Genomic DNA, 16,307 nt, shown 5'->3' with positions numbered 1-16,307 from the left:
CATAAACAGAATGGTCCCTCTGGATCCAGCTCCCAATGCTCTTCTAATGTGGAGAGAGAGCTTGAAAGTGAGGAAGACAGGGGGAGAGAGAAAGGAAGAGAGAGAGAATGGAAGAGGGAGAGAGACAGAGGAGGGAGGAGATGGAGAAAGAGAGAGACAGAGAAGTGGCCATGGAGGTGAGAAAGAGAAAAGAGAGGGAGGAAGAGAGAGACAGACAGAGAAAGACAGAGAGAGAAAGACAGAGAGAGAGAGACAGAGAAAGACAGAGCGAGAGAGAGAGACAGAGCGAGAGAGAGAGACAGAGCGAGAGAGAGAGACAAAGCGAGAGAGAGACAGAGCGAGACAGAGCGAGAGAGAGACAGAGCGAGAGAGACAGAGCGAGAGAGACAGAGCGAGAGAGACAGAGCGAGAGAGACAGAGCGAGAGAGACAGAGCGAGAGAGAGAGCGAGAGAGACAGAGCGAGAGAGAGACAGAGCGAGAGAGAGACAGAGCGAGAGAGAGAGAGAGCGAGAGAGGGAGAGAGACAGAGCGAGAGAGAGAGACAGAGCGAGAGAGCGAGAGAGAGAGACAGAGCGAGACAGAGCGAGAGAGACAGAGCGAGAGAGAGACAGAGCGAGAGAGAGACAGAGCGAGAGAGAAAGAGAGCGAGAGAGACAGAGCGAGAGAGACAGAGCGAGAGAGACAGAGCGACAGAGAGAGAGAGCGACAGAGAGAGAGAGAGACAAAGAGAGACAGAGCGAGAGAGAAACAGAGCGAGAGAGAGACAGAGCGAGAGAGAAAGAGAGCGAGAGAGACAGAGCGAGAGAGACAGAGCGAGAGAGACAGAGCGACAGAGAGAGAGAGAGACAAAGAGAGACAGAGCGAGAGAGAAACAGAGCGAGAGAGAGAGAGAGAGAGAGAGACAGAGCAAGAGAGACAGAGAGAGAGAGACTATCAGTCTCTGTGGGCCCGTTCTCCTGCGGTGGTTTTACTGTGGTGATGATGCTGTTCCCCCGCTCCCCTCATTAATATTTGAAGAAAGAAGCTTCGTAGACATTTTATTATGATGCCTCTCTCTGGCATCTGTAGGGATGGGCTTTTAAACTACACATATCTGCTGCTGAGGCACTCTGTAGGGAAATGTAAATATTAAACTACACATAACTGCTGCTGAGGCACTCTGTAGGGAAATGTAAATATTAAACTACACATAACTGCTGCTGAGGCACTCTGTAGGGAAATGTAAATATTAAACTACACATATCTGCTGCTAAGGCACTCTGTAGGGAAATGTAAATATTAAACTACACATATCTGCTGCTGAGGAACTCTGTAGGGATTTTAAACTACACATAACTGCTGCTGAGGCACTTTGTAGGGAAATGTAAATATTAAACTACACATATCTGCTGCTAAGGCACTCTGTAGGGAAATGTAAATATTAAACTACACATATCTGCTGCTGAGGCACTTTGTAGGGAAATGTAAATATTAAACTACACATATCTGCTGCTAAGGCACTCTGTAGGGAAATGTAAATATTAAACTACACATATCTGCTGCTGAGGCACTCTGTAGGGAAATGTAAATATTAAACTACACATATCTGCTGCTAAGGCACTCTGTAGGGAAATGTAAATATTAAACTACACATATCTGCTGCTGAGGCACTCTGTAGGGAAATGTAAATATTAAACTACACATATCTGCTGCTGAGGCACTCTGTAGGGAATGTAAATATTAAACTACACATAACTGCTGCTGAGGCACTCTGTAGGGATTTTAAACTACACATAACTGCTATACGTTGTTGATCTTTATTGTATCAACAAAGTTGGTGGTATCATATTGGTCAGGTTTCCTAAAGGACATGGTGTAAAAATAGCAGCAGGAGGCTAGACAGAGAGGCAAACAAGAGAAAGAATACAGGGACATGGTGAAGAAGAAAGGAGCAATAGAGAGATGGAGAAAGCAATGTAGTTACACATTTCAAGCTGCTTGTAGTGTGCATTTGGAGCCAAGGGGAAATCTGTTAAGGTGTCTGCATACTAGGTTTGGTTTGCTCCTAGCAGAACTCGGCTAGGCCAAGTGACAGTCCGTGCATAAACCTTAAAAGACATTCTCTTGAAAAAAAAAGAGAGACGCAATAGCCAGTATACACTTCCTCAAAATAGTCAGAATAAATCTAAGATAACTCAAGAAATCTGTCATTAATTTTTATGTTTTTGCAGAAGAGATCATAGTCGCACAATTTTACATATAACTAAGATGTATGGTGCAGTACTTCTCAAGTGAACATTTTTTGCAGAAACTAATGGGCATAAACCCTTACCGAAGACCAAAAGGAACAAAAACGTCACAAAATGTCATCCTAATATTTGAAAAAACTGTTCTGAACTGTTTCGGAAGGGAAGCATGTGGGCACCTTTTCTCTATTAGTGGAAATAAATTAAATGAAACCGCTTTGAACACAGTGTCTCCCATGTGGACTTTGGTGTCTTTTATGACGTAATGACTGTCTAATCCCTCTTCATCTCAGCCCAGGTGCAGGGCCCTGCCCAGTGTCTAATCCCTCTTCATCTCAGCCCAGGTTCAGGGCCCTGCCCAGTGTCTAATCCCTCTTCATCTCAGCCCAGGTTCAGGGCCCTGCCCAGTGTCTAATCCCTCTTCATCTCAGCCCAGGTTCAGGGCCCTGCCCAGTGTCTAATCCCTCTACATCTCAGCCCAGGTTCAGGCCCCTGCCCAGTGTCTAATCCCTCTACATCTCAGCCCAGGTTCAGGCCCCTGCCCAGTGTCTAATCCCTCTTCATCTCAGGCCAGGTTCAGGGCCCTGCACACTGTCTAATCCCTCTTCATCTCAGCCCAGGTTCAGGGCCCTGCCCAGTGTCTAATCCCTCTTCATCTCAGCCCAGGTTCAGGGCCCTGCCCAGTGTCTAATCCCTCTTCATCTCAGCCCAGGGCCTTGCCCGCGTCTAATTCCTCTTCATCTCAGCCCAGGTTCAGGGCCCTGCCCGTGCCCGCCTTACTGGCTCAAAGCAGGCTCAAAGCAGCCTCTCTCACTCTGTTTCCCAGACTGGCGTTTATCACAGAAGATAATGGAATCACTTTTGCTCCCCAGAGAGAGTAATAAGCAAGTTAGAGAGAGTAAGGAAGGTAGAGAGAAAAATAAAATACAAAAGTTGAGAGAAGGATGGAGGAAGAAAGAAAAACAAGGAATGTGAGAGACCAATAAAAACGGAGGGATGGAGGAAGAGGTTTAGAGCAGAGCATATTGGTTGTTTTCTGTGTTTACCGCAACACTAAAGTGGTTAGGAGCAGGTATATGACGCGGGCTGGGTTTCTACTTCAAGACACACGTCTGAAAGAAGAATGAATGGAGAAAGTGGGCGGGAAAGGGGGAGAGAGAGAGTGGAGTGTATATTTGATTTTGAGTAGTGTGTAAATCTCCATGATACAGAGATTGTGCATAGAATATGTTGTTTCCTGGAATAGGAGACACATGTTCTGAACCATCAATAACTACAAAACCACACTTCCCAGGGCCTTAGAAGCACAGTGTGAGGCAGGACTAGGGTGTGTGTGTGTAGCAGGGTATGAAAGCTACACTACAGATGCATCATCAAAACAAATCATTTCACCCTCCTTTAACGAAGCAGTGGATGAGTTACATACTGTGGAGGAGAGGGAAAGTTAGCAGACGAGCGACAGAGACGTCAGAGAAATCTCCCTCTCTCTGTTGAAAGAGCTGCAGGGTTTTAGGGAGATGAATTGCATACATAACATCAGCATGGAATTGTAACAGTGAGACATGAGTCAGAATTATTTCTTTGATTTGTTGTTGTTTTGTCTGTGTGAGAGATGACCTCCCAGAGGAGTCAGGGGGACTGATTGTTTATGTGTAGTAATTATGTTAGTAGTGTTTGGCTCTCTACTGTGGAATTGGTATTGTTGAGAGGGCCAAAATAATTACTGGGAAACATTTTTGTGATATGAAAATCAAGTTGCAAATATAATTTTCTGTGTTTTGTCAGCTCTTTTGACAAGCACACTCACACACTCACATGCACCCAGCAGCTGCAATTTGTTGTTGCAATTATGGACGGCACAAACTGAAGCATCCACTCGTTAAAATGTTTGACGTATTTCACGAGATTCCGCTATGTGAATATACATTAATGAGCATCTCTTTCTCTGCCTCTCTGCCTGCATTCTGTTCTCAGTATTCCTGGCGTGTTCTTCTGGCTCTATGTCAAATGTCTATTGCATGAGTATATAGTACAATTAGCCTTTAAGCATTCTCAGTACAATTAGCCTTTAAGCATTCTCAGTACAATTAGCCTTTAAACATTCTCAGTACAATTAGACTTTAAGCATTCTCAGTACAATTAGCCTTTAAGCATTCTCAGTACAATTAGCCTTTAAGCATTCTCAATACAATTAGCCTTTAAGCATTCTCAGTACAATTAGACTTTAAGCATTCTCAGTACAATTAGCCTTTAAGCATTCTCAATACAATTAGCCTTTAAGCATTCTCAGTACAATTAGCCTTTAAGTATTCTCAGTACAATTAGCCTTTAAGCATTCTTAGTACAATTAGCATTTAAGCATTCTCAGTACAATTAGCCTTTAAGCATTCTCAGTACAATTAGCCTTTAAGCATTCTCAGTACAATTAGCCTTTAAGCATTCTCAATACAATTAGCCTTTAAGCATTCTCAGTACAATTAGCCTTTAAGCATTCTCAGTACAATTAGCCTTTAAGCATTCTCAGTACAATTAGCCTTTAAGCATTCTCAGTACAATTAGCCTTTAAGCATCCCCTTCTCCCCTTCCTCCCTCTCTCTCTCCCTGCAGTCTGTTCGCAATACTCGCGGGGTGTGTTTGCCATCTTCGGCCTGTACGACAAGCGTTCGGTGCACACCCTGACGTCGTTCTGCAGCGCTCTGCACATCTCCCTGGTCACACCCAGTTTCCCCACGGAGGGGGAGGGCCAGTTCACCCTGCAGCTCCGCCCCTCTATCAGAGGAGCTCTGCTGTCCCTGCTGGACCACTACGACTGGAGCCGCTTTGTATTCCTCTATGACACAGACAGAGGTACCAGCTGTCAATCAAACAATACCCAATCAATTAATCAATCAATCAGTCAGTCAGTCAGTAGGTCAACCAGTCAGTTAATCAGTCAATCAATCAATCAATCAATCAATCTAATCTAGTCAATCCAAGGGAAGCAGAAGAGAGGAAAGAGGGAGAAAGGAGAGAGGAAAGAGGGAGAAAGGAAAGAGGAAGAGAGGAAAATGGAATGGAGTGAGCGGGAACTCTACACAGCTCAACCCAATAATTCACATAGTCCAACCCAGTCATTCATACAGCTCAACCCAGTCATTCATACAGCTCAACCCAGTCATTCATACAGCTCAACCCAGTCATTCATACAGCTCAACCCAGTCATTCATACAGCTCAACCCAGTCATTCATACAGCTCAACCCAGTCATTCATACAGCTCAACCCAGTCATTCATACAGCTCAACCCAGTCATTCATACAGCTCAACCCAGTCATTCATACAGCTCAACCCAGTCATTAACACAGCTCAACCCAGTCATTAACACTGCTCAAGCCAGTAATTCACACTGCTCAACCCATTCATTAACACAGCTCAACTCAGTCATTAACACAGCTCAACTCAGTCATTAACACAGCTCAACCCAGTCATTAACACAGCTCAACCCAGTCATTAACACAGCTCAACCCATTCATTAACACAGCTCAACCCAGTCATTAACATGTCTGAACCCACTAATTCACCCAGCTCAACACAGTCACTCACACAACTCAAACCAGTCACTCACACTGTTCAACCCAGTCATTCACACAGCTTAACCCAGTCATTAAAATGTCTTGATCCACTCAGTAACAAGTCTCAACCCAGTAATTCACACAGTTAAACCCAGTCATTCACACAGCTTAACGCAGTCATTAAAATGTCTCGATCCACTCAGTAACAAGTCTCAACCCAGTAATTCACACAGTTAAACCCAGTCATTCACACAGCTCAACCCAAGCATTAACTCAGCTTGTTACTGAACTAAATGTGACTGTGACTGTGATTATCTGTGGAAAGGCTGACAGAGATTAAAGTGAGCTTGTTCCCCTTGATGCTGTGTGTGCTGACAGATTGGACACAGCTGATGCCCTCCGCTCCGGACTATCGTCATGGGAATACTCAGCACGGAACCCTAAACCAGACATTCCCACATCCACTCGCCATGCCAGGGTCTCGATGCCCTCTGAGTGGCTAGCAGTGCCAGTCCCACCACACAATGCATTTTCTCAGTGTGTGTGTGTGTGCCTCCCTTCTGCCAGTCTCTCTGTGGCCCGGCTTGGCTAGGTCGACACCAAGGGGATTGTAGGTGCGGTTTCCGCTTCACTCACCCGTGACTCGCCGAGCCAGGGCCGTTCATTAGCATTTCCCATCAGCCCCGTGCCGTCGGTAATGTGGTGGAAAATGGGCAGTAAGAGGGATCTGTTTTATGCTCCGTGCTCTGCAGACAGCATGACACACACACACACACACACACACACACACACACACACACACACACACACACACACACACACACACACACACACACACTCAGATTTCGGTTCCGCAGCTACTGAGGGTTCATCTGTTGTAAAGCATTTGAAACTGGGAGAAAGGCACATGGAAACACACTGAGGATTTTGTAGGCCTACATGTGTGTGAGACTGGGAAGCTGTGTGCCCATTGGTTGACAAAGATCCATTCCCAAGCCTTCTTTTATGTGTTCATGTGTCACCTGACATTTTGGGTCTATAAAGCTGTTTTTTTTTTCATTGTTACATTTCTCCTGTTGTCTGTTGTATAGTCAGGGATAGGCTCCAGCCAGGAGACAGACACACAGTCTGGACACAGACAGACAAACAGACAGACTGATTGACACATTGTTACACAGTATGGACACAAACAGACAGACACAGAGCCACAATGTTACACAGTATGGACACAGACAGACAGACACAGAGCCACATTGTTATACAGTATGGACACAGACAGACAGACAGACAGACAGACAGACAGACAGACAGACAGACAGACAGACAGACAGACAGACAGACAGACAGACAGACAGACAGACAGACAGACAGACAGACAGACAGACAGACAGACAGACAGACAGACAGACAGACAGACAGATTGTTAGCCTCCAGCTGAGGAGTGTTTACACAGGGACAGCTGTTGTTGATGGCTACTGGGAGTGTTTGGGGGAACTGTGGACATAATGATAGAAGCATCAGGGTGAGAGAGACAAACAGTGACAGAAAGACAGAGGGGAGACAGAGGGTGATAGAGAAAGGAACAGACAGCAGAGGTGTCAGAGACAGGGGATCAGGACAGTACCTGGGGGCACAGTGACGGGTACTTCAGTATATGTGCTGCCGAAGCAAGCACAGTGACGGGTACTTTAGCGTAAGGTTGCACTAAACAGACAAGAAGGAAGAGGGATGGAGTGAGGACGCCAGCGAAGGAAGGGGCATCTGGCATTTAGAGTGTTTTGCAGTGTTTCTGTTTAGTTTGATTGTTCCAAGACACTGTTTTTGTTTACTTAAATATTTGATCTATTTGTTTTATCTTTAGCTTAAATTTTCTGAAATTAAATGTATGTGGCCTTGCTGGCATCTCTCCAGATTGATGATGTCTGGTTGTCGTTGCGTCTCTGATCTGTTGTCTAGGTTACGCCATCCTACAGGCAATCATGGAGCGAGCAGGTCAAAATGGTTGGCAGGTGAGCACCACATGGGCGCACACATGCAAACACACACACACACACACACACACACACACACACACACACACACACACACACACACACACACACACACACACACACACACACACACAGGTTAATTGCTCTGTCTCTGTGCAGGTGAGTGCCATCTGCGTGGAGAGTTTCAACGAGGCAGCGTACCGTCGTCTGCTAGAGGACCTGGACCGCCGGCAGGAGAGGAAGTATGTCATCGACCTGGAGCCTGAGAGACTGCAGAGCATTCTAGAACAGGTGAGTCTGATGAGAGAGTGCAGGACATTCTAGAACAGGTGAGTCTGATGAGAGACTGCAGAGCATTCTAGAACAGGTGAGTCTGATGAGAGACTGCAGAGCATTCTAGAACAAATGAGTCAGAGACTGCAGAGCATTCTAGAGCAGGTGAGTCTGATGAGAGACTGCAGAGCATTCTAGAACAGGTGAGTCTGATGAGAGACTGCAGAGCATTCTAGAACAGGTGTCTGAGAGAACTTAGAGCATTCTAGAACAGGTGAGTCTGGTGAGAGACTGCAGGACATTCTAGAACAGGTGAGTCTGATGAGAGACTGCAGAGCATTCTAGAACAGGTGAGTCTGATGAGAGACTGCAGGACATTCTAGAACAGGTGAGTCTGATGAGAGACTGCAGAGCATTCTAGAACAGGTGAGTCTGATGAGAGACTGCAGAGCATTCTAGAACAAATGAGTCAGAGACTGCAGAGCATTCTAGAGCAGGTGAGTCTGATGAGAGACTGCAGAGCATTCTAGAACAGGTGAGTCTGATGAGAGACTGCAGAGCATTCTAGAACAGGTGTCTGAGAGACTGCAGAGCATTCTAGAACAGGTGAGTCTGATGAGAGACTGCAGAGCATTCTAGAACAGGTGAGTCTGAGAGACTGCAGAGCATTCTAGAACAGGTGAGTCTGATGAGAGACTGCAGAGCATTCTAGAACAGGTGAGTCTGATGAGAGACTGCAGAGCATTCTAGAACAGGTGAGTCTGATGAGCGACTGCAGGACATTCTAGAACAGCTGAGTCTGATGAGAGACTGCAGAGCATTGTAGAACAGGTGAGTCTGATGAAAGACTGCAGAGCATTCTAGAACAGGTGAGTCTGATGAGAGACTGCAGAGCATTCTAGAACAGGTGAGTCTGAGAGACTGCAGAGCATTCTAGAACAGGTGAGTCTGAGAGAACTTAGAGCATTCTAGAACAGGTGAGTCTGAGAGACTGCAGAACATTCTAGAAAAGGTGAGTCTGATGAGAGATTGCAGAGCATTCTAGAACAGGTGAGTCTGATGAAAGACCGCAGAGCGTTCTAGAACAGGTGACCACAGAACTCAACATCACACACCATTACACACACACACAATCTCTCTCTCAGCCTTGTGGTATTTCATGCGCATTAGTACCCCTCTCCTCCTCTCTTCACTGAACGCATCTACTGATGGCCAGACTGTGACTCTAACAGTTGAGACAGGTGTGTCTGTCTGCCTCTTCTCTGCTGCTGTCATCTTTGACCCCAGCTCCAGGGTAATGTCCCATTGGTCAGCCATCTGTCACTACTTCCCTGTGCATGCATCATTTCCTCTTCTGGCCAGGTCTCCCTTCCTGTCTACTGGTCTGACAAATATGGGCAGACACACACCAGCAACTACAAGCACGGACACACGCACAAACACACAAACACACACCTGTGCAGTGGTCTGCCCAGGAACAGCAGGCTCAGTAGTATTGGCATGGATGGCATCATCAGTCAGACAGAGATTGCTCTCTCTAGCTCTCAATTTTAAAGGGCTTTATTGGCATGGGAAACATATGTTTACATTGCCAAAGCAAGTGAAATAGATAATGAACAAAAGTGAGAAAAAAATATTTAAAAAAAAATATCACAAAAGTTGTATTTACAATGGTATTTGTTCTTCACTGGTTGCCCTTTTCTTGTGGCAACAGGTCACAAATCTTGCTGCTGTGATGGCACACTGTGGTATTTCATCCAGTAGATATGGGAGTTTATCAAAATTGGATATGTTTTCAAATTCTTTGTGGGTCTGTGTAATCTGAGGGAAATATGTGTCTCTAATATGGTCATACATTTGACAGGAGGTTAGGAAGTGCAGCTCAGTTTCCACCTCATGTTGTGGGCAGTGTGCACATAGCCTGTCTTCTCTTGAGTGCCAGGTCTGCCTACGGCAACCTTTCTTAATAGCAAGACTATGCTCACTGAGTCTGTACATAGTCAAAGCTTTCCTTAATTTTGGGTCAGTCACAGTGGTCAGGTATTCTGCCCAGAGCCAGATAGCATTCTAGTTTGCTCAGATATTTTGTTAATTCTTTCCAATGTGTCAAGTAATTCTCTTTTTGCTCTCTCTCTCTCTCTCTCTCTCTCTCTCTCTCTCTCTCTCTCTCTCTCTCTCTCTCTCTCTCTCTCTCTCTCTCTCTCTCTCTCTCTCTCTCTCTCTCTCTCTCTCTCTCTCTCTCTCGCTCTCTCTTCTCCAGGCCGTTAGTGTGGGGAAACATGTCAAAGGCTACCATTACATCTTAGCCAACCTGGTAAGTATGTGTGTGGCTTCTTAGTGCATCCCAATAGTCTAAAGTGGTTTCATTTCCTTGTCTGCACCCCTCCTGCTCTCCTTCATCTCTGCTAACATGAACCAACTGAACAAGTGAAAACAGATACCCCTGTCCCCATCCACATGATGTGGTTTTTTAGATTAGTGCAGATGAAAGAGAGGAGACGAGGAGAAGAGAGGAGGTTGTGGTATGTACAGAGGGGTTCAGGCAGGTGGCTGTGGTTTACCTTGTCTCTGAGGAAAATGTGAGTCAACTCTGAGCCAAACAGACAGACCCATGCCTTTGTGAGGAGAACGGTTTGAAGGCACTTCAGACAGTGCACTCTCTCTCCTTCTCTCTCTCTCTCTAGCTTGGGAAAAGAAGGTGCATCCCTGTCTCAGAGCTTCCATGTTCAGGCAAAGCCAGGTTAATCTTCAAATGCAGTTGTGCCTAACACACTCTCTCTCTCTCTCTCTTGCTCTCTCTCTCTCATTCTCTTTCGCTCTCTCTCGCTCTCGCCCTCTCTCCCTTTCTTCCTCCTCTGTCTCTCTCCCCTCAAGGGTTTTAAAGACATATCTCTAGAGAGATTCATGCATGGTGGGGCTAACATCACAGGCTTCCAGTTGGTTGACTTCAGTAAGCCAATAGTTCTCAAGTTGATGCAGCGCTGGAACAAACTGGACCAGAGAGAGTACCCAGGCTCTGACATCCCACCCAAGGTACACACACACTCACACACTGCTGCAGAGGGTTCTAGAATCATGTTGGAGAGAAAACTATTTTCCTGTCACAGCTCTTTAGCCAATCACACTTTGACTCTGAGAAGCAGTAGGAAACACTCGGCTGTTAGACATAGTGTCCCACACCTCTCTCTCGCTCTCTCTCCAATTCAAAGGGCTTTATTGGCATGGGAAACATATGTTACATTGCCAAGCAAGTGAAATAGTTAAACAAAAGTGAAATAAACAAAACATTTACAGTAAGCGTTACACTATGCACAGCTATTTTCAGGTCTCTCCAGAGATGTTCTATCGGGTTCAAGTCCGGGCTCTAGCTGGGCCACTCAAGGACATTCAGAGACTTGTCCCAAAGCCACTCCCGCATTGTCTTAAATGTGTGCTTTGGGTCGTTGTCCTGTTGGAAGGTGAACCTTCACCCCAGTCAAGGTCCTGAGCGCTCTGAAGCAGGTTTTCATCAAGGATCTCTCTGTGCTTTGCTCTGTTCATCTTTGCCTCGGTTCTGACTAGTCTCCCAGTCCCTGCCGCTGAAAAACATCCCTACAGCATGATGCTGCCACCACCATGCTTCACTGTAGGGATGGTGCCAGGTTTCCTCCAGATGTGACACTTGGCATTCAGGACAAAGAGTTCAATCTTGGTTTCATCAGACCAAAGAATCTTGTTTCTCATGGTCTCAAATCAAATCAAATAGTATTTGTCATATGTGCCAAATACAACAGGTGTAGGCCTTACAGTGAAATGCTTACTTACAAGCCCTTAAACAACAATTCAGTTTTAAGAAAATCCCCCCCAAAAAGTAAGAGATGAGAATAACAAATAATTAAAAAGCAGCAGAGAGTCTTTAAGTGCCTTTTGGCAAACTCTAAACGGGCTGTCATGTGCCTTTTACTGAGGAATAGCTTCTATCTGGACACTCTACCATAAAGGCCTGATTGGTGGAGTTCTGCAGAGATGGTTGTCCTTCTGGAAAATTCACCCATCTCCACAGAGGAACTCTAGAGCTCTGTCAGAGTTACCATCGGATTCTTGGTCACCTCCCTGACCAAGGCCCTTCTCCCCCGATTGTTCAGTTTGGCCGAGTGGCCAGCTCTGGAAGAGTCTTGGTGGTTCCAAACTTCTTCCATTTAAGAATGATGGAGGCCACTGTGTTCTTGGGGACCTTCAATGCTGCAGAAATGTTTTGGTACCCTTCCCCAGATCTGTGCCTTGACACAATCCTGTCTCAGAGCTCTAAGGACAATTCCTTCCACCTTATGACTTGGTTTTTGCTATGACATGCACTGTCATCTGTGGGACCTTATATAGACAGGTGTGTGCCTTTCCAAATCATGTCCAATCAATTGAATTTACCACAGGTGGACTCCAATCAAGTTGTAGAAACATCTCAATGATGTTCAATGGAAACAGGATGCACCTGAAATCAATTTCGAGTATCATAGTAAAAGGTCTGAAAACGGATATAAAAGAAGGTATTTCTGTTTATTATTTGTAATACATTTGCAAACATTCTAAATACCTGTTTCCGCGTTGTCGTTATGGGGTATTGTGAGTAGATTGATAAAGAAAAAAATGTATTTAATCCATTTTAGAATAAGGCTGTAACGTAGCAAAATGTGGAAAAGGGGAACGGGTCTGAATACTTTCTGAATGCACTGTATATGTTGAAGAGGGTGGGGTATCCCTGTCTCACCCCACGGCCTGTGGAAATAAATGTGTGTATTTCTTTGCCAATTTTAACCGCAAACTTGTTGTTTGTGTATCTGGATTTTATATTGTCGTATGTTTTTTTCCCCCAACACCGCTTTCCATCAATTTGAAAAGCAGACCATCATGCCAAATTGAGTCAAACGCTTTTTGGAAATCATCAAACCATGAGAAGACTTTGCCTTTTTTTGTTTGTTTATTTGTCAATTAGGGTGTGCAGGGTGAATATGTGGTTTGTCGTATGGTAATAAGCCAATTTGACATTTGCTCAGTACCTTGTTTTTACTGAGGAATTATATGAGTCTGCCGTTAATGATAATGTAGAGGATTTCCCGAAGGTTGCTGTTGACGTATGCTGTATCCCACTGGAGTTATTGGGATGAAATTTTGGAAGATGCCAGAGCTGAGGATGATGTTAAAGAGTCTAAGTATAGCCAATTGGAATTTGTGATCTGGACACCATCAACACCACAGGCTTTTTTGCCTTGGAGGGTTTTTATTTTGTCCTGTAGTTCATTCAATGAAATTAGAAAATCCAGTGGGTTCTGGTAGTCTTTAATAGTTGAGTCTAATATTTGTATTTGATCATGAATATGTTTTAGCTGTTTGTTCTTCATCTCTGTTTTGGATAGATATCTCTTTATGTTGTTTGTTTAGTAAGTTCCAATTTTCCAAGAAGCGGTTAGATTCTATGGATTTTTCAATTACATTGAGCTGATTTCTGACGTGCTTTCCATAGTGTATTTCTGTATTGTTTTAGTAATTCTGTCATCTATACTCCCTCTCTGGCCTCTTTGGTCACCAGACTGCTGATTATTACACACACCTGTCACCATCGTCACGCCCCCCCAGCGCTTATTGACACTCACCTGGACTCCATCACCTCCTTGATTACCTGCCCTATTTATGTCACTCCCTTTGGTTCCTTCCCCAGGCGTTATTGTTTCTGTTTCATGTCTGTGTGTTGTGTTGTGTTTATTTATTAAATATTCACTCCCTTAACTTGCTTCCTGACTCCCAGCGTACATCGTTACAGATGCACCATAGTGAGGGCGGAGGCTCAGGTTTTCTGAGTCTCTATGTTTTTGGTTGGGTAGGTTCCTCAATTTCTTTCTTAGGTTTTTGTGTTCTTCATCAAACAATTTGTCATTGTTGTTAATTTTCTTACGTTGTCTGCTTGACATTTTTTGTTTTGATAGGGAAGCTATATAGTAAAATATGCTATTTAGATTTTCACCTTCAAGTTTACATTAAGTTTACACCTTCAATCTCTCTCTCTCTCCATATTTTACATTACATTTACATTTAAGTCATTTAGCAGACGCTCTTATCCAGAGCGACTTACAAATTGGTGCATTCACCTTATGATAGCCAGTGGAACAACCACTTTACAATAGTGCATCTAAATCTTTTAAGGGGGGGTTAGAAGGATTACTTTATCCTATCCTAGGTATTCCTTAAAGAGGTGGGGTTTCAGGTGTCTCCGGAAGGTGGTGATTGACTCCGCTGTCCTGGCGTCGTGAGGGAGCTTGTTCCACCATTGGGGTGCCAGAGCAGCGAACAGTTTTGACTGGGCTGAGCGGGAACTGTGCTTCCTCAGAGGTAGGGGGACCTGCAGGCCAGAGGTGGATGAACGCAGTGCCCTTGTTTGGGTGTAGGGCCTGATCAGAGCCTGAAGGTATGGAGGTGCCGTTCCCTTCACAGCTCCGTAGGCAATCACCATGGTCTTGTAGCGGATGCGAGCTTCAACTGGAAGCCAGTGGAGAGAGCGGAGGAGCGGGGTGACGTGAGAGAACTTGGGAAGGTTGAACACCAGACGGGCTGCGGCGTTCTGGATGAGTTGTAGGGGTTTAATGGCACAGGCAGGGAGCCCAGCCAACAGCGAGTTGCAGTAATCCAGACGGGAGATGACAAGTGCCTGGATTAGGACCTGCGCCGCTTCCTGTGTGAGGCAGGGTCGTACTCTGCGAATGTTGTAGAGCATGAACCTACAGGATCGGGTCACCGCCTTGATGTTAGTGGAGAACGACAGGGTGTTGTCCAGGGTCACGCCAAGGTTCTTAGCACTCTGGGAGGAGGACACAAGGGAGTTGTCAACCGTGATGGCGAGATCATGGAACGGGCAGTCCTTCCCCGGGAGGAAGAGCAGCTCCGTCTTGCCGAGGTTCAGCTTGAGCTGGTGATCCGTCATCCACACTGATATGTCTGACAGAGATGCAGAGATGCGATTCGCCGCCTGGTTATCAGAAGGGGGAAAGGAGAAGATTAATTGTGTGTCGTCTGCATAGCAATGATAGGAGAGACCATGTGAGGATATGACAGAGCCAAGTGACTTGGTGTATAGCGAGAATATCTCCATGGTTGTCCATCTCAGCATTAAGTATTCATCCAGCACGCTTTGCACTAAGATGACTAGCCCTGCCCTAGGATGACTAGCCCTGCCCTAGGATGACTAGCCCTGCCCTAGGATGACTAGCCCTGCCCTAGGATGACTAACTCTGTCCTAGGATGTCTAGCTCTGTCCTAGGATGACTAGCCCTGCCCTAGGATGACTAGCCCTGCCCTAGGATGACTAGCTCCGCCCTAGGATGACTAGCCCCGCCCTAGGATGACTAGCCCTGCCCTAGGATGACTAGCCCTGCCCTAGGATGACTAGCTCCGCCCTAGGATGACTAGGTCAGTGCCGTTTAAAATTAGGGAGGACATTTTTTTTCATGAGCATGGCCTTATTTCTGTTACAGCATATTGGATTACTATTATTCATATTCCATTTACCCAGTTCAAGGTAACAGCGATAGGTTTAGGCTACTACATGATACTCACATTTTCCCCATACCCATCATGAGGTTGCTACAACCTAGACTATGAATGAAAGTTTACAACGTACAGTAAGTAGGTGCACACAGGTTGAGAGACACATTTGAGGTGACAGACAGTGACACATGGACAGACAGTGACATTCAATACCACCTTGCACACACTTGCCTGCATCTAGCTAATATAGGGTGTAATCATTAGTCCAATGTAATAAATATCACTATTAATACCAAAAGCTTACCTTGACATGGAAGAGTTTCAGTGTTGTGTTGGAAAGTAATAGCCAGCTAGCTAACATAGCATCGCTCTGAGCAAGGTGTTTCAGTAGGCTAAACTAGCTAGCTGCATTTGCTAGCTAAGTAAGTGAAACTGAAAGTGAGAAAAAATGACAATATCGCTCTCTCTCTTTCTCTCTTGCTTCGTCATTTTGGAAGAAATTAATTTGTTCAAAACTGTTCAACTGTTGTCTTTCTCTCTCTTTGAGTCAACAACTCACCATATTTTAAACACTGCAGTGCTAGCTAGCTGTAGCTTATGCTTTCAGTACTAGATTAATTCTCTGGTCCTTTGATTGGGTGGACAACATGTCAGTTCATACTACAAGAGCTCTGATAGGCTGGAGCAGGGGCGTAGCTAGATTTTTTGGGGGGGATAGGCCTAGAAAAATATGGATATGCATTTTTTCTACTTCAT

At 45.2% G+C, this 16,307-nt stretch overlaps 1 protein-coding gene across 4 annotated transcripts in view; it reads left to right on the top strand.

Moving 5' to 3' along the window:
- The window catches only part of LOC106581393 (glutamate receptor 4), a 116,741-nt gene that overhangs the window by 46,621 nt on the left and 53,813 nt on the right, over positions 1-16,307 (top strand). For all 4 annotated transcript variants that reach the window (XM_045703995.1, XM_014163428.2, XM_045703996.1 and 1 more), the window contains exons 3-7: positions 4,834-5,073; positions 7,732-7,784; positions 7,926-8,057; positions 10,300-10,353; positions 10,914-11,072. In XM_045703995.1, the coding sequence (XP_045559951.1) occupies positions 4,834-5,073; positions 7,732-7,784; positions 7,926-8,057; positions 10,300-10,353; positions 10,914-11,072 (638 nt within the window). The remainder of the gene's footprint in view (positions 1-4,833; positions 5,074-7,731; positions 7,785-7,925; positions 8,058-10,299; positions 10,354-10,913; positions 11,073-16,307) is intronic.

The sequence above is a fragment of the Salmo salar genome, chromosome ssa20, assembly GCF_905237065.1.
Source record: "Salmo salar chromosome ssa20, Ssal_v3.1, whole genome shotgun sequence".
NCBI lineage: Eukaryota > Metazoa > Chordata > Actinopteri > Salmoniformes > Salmonidae > Salmo > Salmo salar.
The sequence above is the reverse complement of the archived record's forward strand: the minus strand, read 5'-3'. Positions and strand labels throughout refer to the sequence as shown.